The sequence below is a fragment of the Bison bison genome, unplaced genomic scaffold (assembly GCF_000754665.1).
Source record: "Bison bison bison isolate TAMUID 2011002044 unplaced genomic scaffold, Bison_UMD1.0 scf7180017864300, whole genome shotgun sequence".
Taxonomy (NCBI): Eukaryota; Metazoa; Chordata; class Mammalia; order Artiodactyla; family Bovidae; genus Bison; species Bison bison.
Genome location: NW_011494872.1, coordinates 600,950 through 607,834, shown reverse-complemented (window position 1 = coordinate 607,834; position 6,885 = coordinate 600,950). Strand labels below are relative to the sequence as shown.

Sequence of the window (6,885 nt, the reverse complement as noted above, 5' to 3'; positions counted from 1 at the left end):
TGGGTTGAGCTCCCTGTGTTAATGTATTCTGTTTCCAAGGCTTTGATTTTTGAGTCATGGTCTGGTGTCGCCTCAGCCAGTCAGTTCCCTGTAGGGCAGGGGTAGGCCCACTGTTTGTGATGTGCCCATAGTGGTGCTAATGAAATGATTCCCACCCCAACCCGACCAAGACTAGGGACTGTAATTAACCTTACTACCCGAAAATGCCATCATCTCTTTAAGCACTATGTCCAATGGCACCCCCCTCCAGTACTCTTGCCTGGATAATCCCATGGATGGAGGAGCCTGGTAGGCTGTAGTCCATGGGGTCGCTAAGAGTCGGACACGACTGAGCGACTTCCCTTTCACTTTTCACTTTCATGCATTGGAGAAGGAAATGGCAACCCACTCCAGTGTTCTTGCCTGGAGAATCCCAGGGACGGGGGAGCCTGGTGGGCTTCCGTCTATGGGGTCGCGCAGACTCGGACATGACTGAAGCAACTTACCAGCAGCAGCAGCTAGAGAATAAACTGATTCTTATTTTCTAATTTTACTTTTTAATTTTCTCAACATGGTATAGTGTAAAGAGCAAAAGATCTGGAGTCAGAAGGCCCAGATCCAGTATCTAGCTTGTCCACTTAAGAACAAGTAACTTAATTGCAGTTTACTCATCTGTTAGATAAGAAATATTTTGATAAACAGATGAGAAAATAAGTGGGAAAAACAATTTGTAAAGTCTAAGATCTGGAGAAATACTCTTCTTGATGAGCCTGGCAACTTTGATGTACTCTATGAAAGTTTACCACCAACATGTGCTTCAGGACTAGTGTCTGAGTCATACTTTTCTTGGAATAATTTTAGCAGAGATTCTCAATGAGTGTAATAACATTTCATCCTGTTTGCCTCAGGTTTTTCTAAAGGGACTAGTGTCCCAGGATGACACAGCTGAGTCAGGCTGGTGGTAGTACCATGACATGAAATAACCCAGCTCTCAGAAAATGAGAGAATTTAGTGTTAGTGGGAGTTTAATGTTAGACTTGAAGAATGCCATTTCTCCACTTGTCTTGAGGTAGGTGGAAAAATCGTGGGAAAGCACTCGGTTTTTCCTGTACCTCTACACGCTCTTCTTGGCTGAACCTTTCTGTCTCGTTTTTCTCTAATCTTGGGCCTCACAGATTTAACTGCAATTAAAAGGGTATGGCAACCCACTCCAGTATTCTTGCCTGCAGAATCCCATGGACAGAGGAGCCTGGCGGGCTGCAGTCCATAGGATTGCAAAGAGTCGACTGAAGCGACTTAGCATGTATGCACAAAGCAGCATTTTACTGAGGAGCAATTTATTATACAGAACCTTTGATGACTTTTTTTTTTCTTCCAGGTTAAGGTAATCATTGAGAAAAGTGATGCATTTGATATTCTAATGGCTTCGAACGAAATAAATGCCACGGGACACCAACAGACCATTCTGGTTCCCAGTGAGGATGGGGCAACTGTTCTTTTCCCGATCAGGCCAACACGTCTCGGGGAAGTGCCCATCACGGTCACAGCTGTTTCACCTGCTGCTTCTGATGCCGTCACCCAGAGGATTTTAGTGAAGGTAAATATTTGAAGCCTAAAACGAAATGGAAATACAGAATTGAAAAGGAAGCAGAAGATGGTTTTTCTCATGGTTAAATTTGTTTTCAAGACCTAGTAGGACATCTTCTCCACCCTCCAGGAATGCCTAATGTTTTTCTCATCTAAATGTAAAAATATATCACGCAACTGGAGGTAATTGCCAATGTCTTATTCAAATTTTTAGTATGATTATAAAGCAGGTTATATTTACACTCTATGTGACATTGGAATCCTGTTAAATTGTGCCAAGTTGATATATAGATTTTGAATTTTTGAATTCCTCAGTACAGGTAGAATAGGTTTTGTAGGTTTTTTCCGGAGAAGACAGGATGCACAAAAAGGCAACTCAGCATAGTGGATAAGCACTGGTGTTCTGGAGGGAGGCAGCCCTGGATTTCATCCCAGCTCTGTCAAGGGTGCCTTTGGACAAGGTATTTAATCTCTGTCTTTGAATAATAAAAGGACCTATTTCAGAGGGTTTTTCATCCCCTTTTCATCTTCTCCTTTATCATTTCCATTGCCATTCCGTGAACTATTTTCTCTAATTTAAAGAGAAAGTAAAAATGTATTAATGGGTTTGAACCAAGACCTTGTAGGCACTTATCTAACCATACACAGGCCAGATGATTAACTCATTATCTGTCTATGCTGCTGCTGCTGCTGCTACTAAGTTGCTTCAGTCGTTTCCGACTCTGTGCAACCCCATAGACTGCAGCCCACCAGGCTCCCCCGTCCCTGGGATTCTCCAGGCAAGAACACTGGAGTGGGTTGCCATTTCCTTCTCCAATGCATGAAAGTGAAAAATGAAAGTGAAGTCGCTCAGTCGTGTCCTACTCTTAGCGACCCCGTGGGCTGCAGCCTACCAGGCTCCTCCATCCATGGGATTTTCCAGGCAAGAGTACTGGAGTGGGGTGCCATCGCCTTCTCTGTTATCTGCCTATAGTTTTCTCTAAACAGAGAAATAGAGACCACGTTAATTGTGTTACTTTTTATCAACAGGCTGAAGGAATAGAAAAATCGTATTCACAATCCATCTTGCTGGATTTAACTGACAGCACGCTACAAACTACCCTGAAAACACTGAGCTTCTCCTTTCCTCCTCACACAGTGAGTGGCAGTGAGAGGGTTCAGGTCACTGCAATCGGTAAGAGCAGAGTATATCACCGTGACTACTGGTTTATTTGTATATGATAATACACATTTCTCATTTATTTGTACATGCATTTTCTTTTTTAATGAATTATTTAAATTGAAGTACAGTTGATTGACCGTGTTTTGGGGGAACAGTAAAGTGATTCAGTTATACATATGTATACATATATATTATTTTTCAGATCCTGTTCCATTATAGTTTATTACAAGACATTGAATATAGTTCCCTGTACTATACAGTAGGTCTTTTTAGGTATATTTTCTTATTTAATCCTAATTAAATAAGGAGTTGCAAAAACATTTTAGTTGCTGCCAACCGCTGATTACAGTGGAAAGGCAAGTAAGGGGGGTGTTCTGGACCAGTTCTTCTCAGTCTTCAAGGTGCACATGAATCTTCTGGGGACCCTGTGTGAAGGCAGATTCTGGCTCAGTAGGCATGGGGTGAGCCCTGGATCTGCATTTCTAACAGGCTCCCGAGTGTTGCTGATGTTTCTGATGTGCAGTCCACTCTGAGTAGCCAGGCCACAATATTGTTGTGTGGCTGGAGGGAGGAGTTGTTCTGCCTTTGTGGCTCTCAATCACTGGTGAATATCACAGCCTCCTGTGGAGCTTTGAAAATACGCAAATATCTGGGTTCCACTCCCAGTCTACTCAATGAGACTCCCTTGGGCTATGGCTAGGGCATGCATGTTTTGAAAAGGTTCTGCTAGTGCTTCTGACAACCAGAAGTTGAGGACCACTGTCTCGAGTGGTTCTCTGTGCAGAATGCAAGTACCCTGTACCACTGGAAGCTACCCACTGACTTAGTCACCTTCTCCTAGTTGCCAAAGTACTTTCAACTATTAGAACTTCCACAGAAATGGCTTATTTGTATAGTTGTGCTTTACAAATAACTGAAAGAAATGTTTAGATTTTGTTGTTCAGTTGCTCAGTCGTGTCCGACTTTGTGACCCCATGGACTGCAGCATGCCAGACTTCCTTGTCCTTCACTATCTCCTGGAGTTTGCTCAAACTTGAGTTGATGATGCTATCCAACCATCTCATCCTCTGTCGCCCCCTTCTCCTCCTGCCCTTAATCTTTCCCAGATCAGGGTCTTTTCCAATGAGTCAGCTCTTTGCATCAGGTAGCCCAAGTATTGGAAATGTTTCGATTAATGACATCTAAATAATTTGTCAGGTCTTTGAGGTGTCAAGACCTAAGGCACTTTTTCAGAGGTTCTTTTGAATCTCACCTGCAGGTGTCGTGCTTTTTATTATTACTCCAAACAACCAGTCCCTCTAGAGAGGGCTTTTTGGGGAGACTTAGATATAATTCTTAAAAATAAATAAATGAACTCTCTGTTGAGGAGAATACATTCTGCTTAAGCACCTCCCACAGTGGTGGGGTGCTGGGAGACGGTATGGCGTGTGTGCACACATACAGAGGGATGAGCCTTGAAGTTTTTTCTTTCTTTTTTCTTTTTAAACTTTTTATTTTGTACTGGGGTAAAGGCTACCCACTCCAGTATTCTGGCCTGGAGAATTCCGTAGACTGTATAGTCCATGGTATCAGAAAGAGTCAGACATGACTGAGTGATAGCTTACGGTGAATGGTGTCGGATTTGTCATCTCCGAAGAAGACTTAACTTTGGGACCAGGGACCAGGCTTGATCACTCAAGAGGTTTTGTGTAGCAGAGTTTTATTAAAGTGAAAAGGAACAGGGAAAGCTTCTGACACAGACATTGGAAGAGGAATGGAGAATGCCCCCCTTGCTAGTGTTAGCAAGGGAGTTAAATATTTTTTAAATTGGTTATTACAGTAAATCAAAAGAATGTCTCAAGGTTGTAAACATCTTACTAGACTCACTTCCACAATATACATTTTAAGATAACAGGATTGGTCAGAAGATTTTCAGGAAGGAGAAACATGTCCTCAAGCAGAATACCTTATTGTTATATAATCCTTACTAAGGAATGTAGGAGGAAACGTTTGTCCTTTCCTCCTTGAGAATTTCAGACCCCTATCTCCTCCTTGAGAACCCCAGACCCCTTTCTCCTCCTCGGGGACCCTGGACTTCTTATCAACCTGCCTAGGAATTGATTCTCTCATGAGCGACTTTCACTTTCTTTCAGAGCCAGTTAACAATGTTGTGGTAGTTTCGGGTGGACAGTGAAGGGACTCAGCCATACATACACATGCATCCATTCTCCCCCAAACTCCCATCCCATCCAGGCTGCCACATAACATTGAGCAGAGTTCCATGTGCTATATAGTAGGTCCCTGTTGGGCATCCATTTATAATATAGCCGTGTATATATCTGGAGAAGGCAATGGCAACCCACTCCAGTACTCTTGCCTGGAAAATCCCATGGATGGAGGAGCCTGGTGGGCTGCAGTCCATGGGGTCGCTAGGAGTCGGACACGACTGAGTGACTTCATTTTCACTTTTCACTTTCGTGCATTGGAGAAGGAAATCGCAATCCACTCCAGTGTTCTTGCCTGGAGAATCCCAGGGACGGGGGAGCCTGGTGGGCTGCCGTCTATGGGGTCACACAGTCGGACACGACTGAAATGACTTAGCAGTAGTGTATATGTTCATCCCCAAACTCCCTAACTATCCCTTCCCCCCAAGAACCTTGAAGTTTGAGTGTGTACCATCTGTCCTTATGTTGGAATGAGTCTGCCTGTGGTTGTTGAATATTCTGAAGTTTAAATTTTAAAGTTTGATTTAAAATAATGTTTTTTTTCAAGTTTTATTTTTATATAGTATTTATTTAAAAAACCTGTTTGGTTTTTCATTTTCTATTAAAAAACCTGTTTGTGTTTTATTTGGTGAATATTGGCTTGCTTCTTTGAATATTAAAAGTCCAAGTTTATGTTCACTTTGAATATTAAAAGCATACTGTGCAGTGGTGGTAATAATAAGGAACAAAACCTGCACTGGTATTTACTTCTCCAAGTTAACGTCTAAAGTTTAAGACATGGTACGCTAGCGTGACTGCAGCCCACCCACATGAAAGTCTTCCTCTCTTATTTGGATTCACTTTTTTAGGAGAAAGTTTTCAGTAGGTATTTGGACTTGGAATGGTGAAGTTTTTAAAGTAAACCACACTGACGAATATTCTTCTCTATACAGTTCAACCATAGTGAGGTCAAAATTAGAACTCAGCCTTTACATTTCTAAATTTTTACTTATTTTCTTGAGTCATGGTGTTAGAATGTGGGTAGAGGAATGTGGGTAAGAGTGTGTTTTGTTTAACTGTATGTTACTCACTTTGAAGAATACTTTTAACCCGTTTTGATCCTGAGATTCACTGAAACATATATACCAGTTAGTTCTACTTTGTTGTTGATAAATAGAGCACACTGAAAAATACCACAAGCCCTGCCCTTAGAATGTCATTTCTCAAGAATTTATAGTGTATTAGTAAGGAAGTCAATATAAAGTTCTATTTATATGAAGAATACTCATAGTAAAACTTTTCTTCCCTGTTTAAGAATGATGATTTCCTAATGCAAATCCTGACATTTTGGTTAGAAATTTTAAAAAAACTTATAGTTTGCTTATATGTGCTGTATCTTTGAGCTAAAAGTCTCCTAATTTGTTGCATAATCTACAAGTTCAGTACCACCGTATTCTCATTTATTTGACCAGTCTTCCTAAAAGCTTGATGTAAAGTTTCTGCTGTGTTCCTGGCGGTGGAGCAGTCATAGTGCTTCAGTGTCGGGCGCCTTCTGCTCTCTTTGCCACTAGGAAGTATGTTTATTGGGGATTTGCTGACCTTGATAAATGTCTTGTGCTTTCAGGAGATATTCTTGGTTCTTCCATCAATGGCTTAGCCTCCCTGATTCGGATGCCTTATGGCTGTGGTGAACAGAACATGATAAATTTTGCTCCAAATATTTATATTTTGGATTATCTGACTAAAAAGAAACAACTGACGGAGAATTTAAAAGAAAAAGCCCTTTCTTTTATGAGGCAAGGTAAGCATTTTAGAAATATACTTTTTTTTTGTAAAAATGCATTTGTTTCTGTTTTTGGTTTGTTTTTGGTCAGAGTTGACTCTAGACTGTATTTCAAAATGGACAGATTTTGGCTTTGCTGTGTGATTGTGACATGAGATGGTGTGGAGTGTGCTAGAAGTGTTAACAGCTGT

The 6,885-nt window shown here is 41.3% G+C and overlaps 1 protein-coding gene across 1 annotated transcript in view; it reads left to right on the top strand.

The window, feature by feature from the left end:
• CD109 (CD109 molecule) overlaps window positions 1-6,885 on the top strand; it is a 135,832-nt gene that overhangs the window by 97,943 nt on the left and 31,004 nt on the right. Inside the window, exons 21-23 of the mRNA XM_010851263.1 lie at window positions 1,358-1,576; window positions 2,596-2,740; window positions 6,536-6,712. Of these exons, the coding sequence (XP_010849565.1) occupies window positions 1,358-1,576; window positions 2,596-2,740; window positions 6,536-6,712 (541 nt within the window). The remainder of the gene's footprint in view (window positions 1-1,357; window positions 1,577-2,595; window positions 2,741-6,535; window positions 6,713-6,885) is intronic.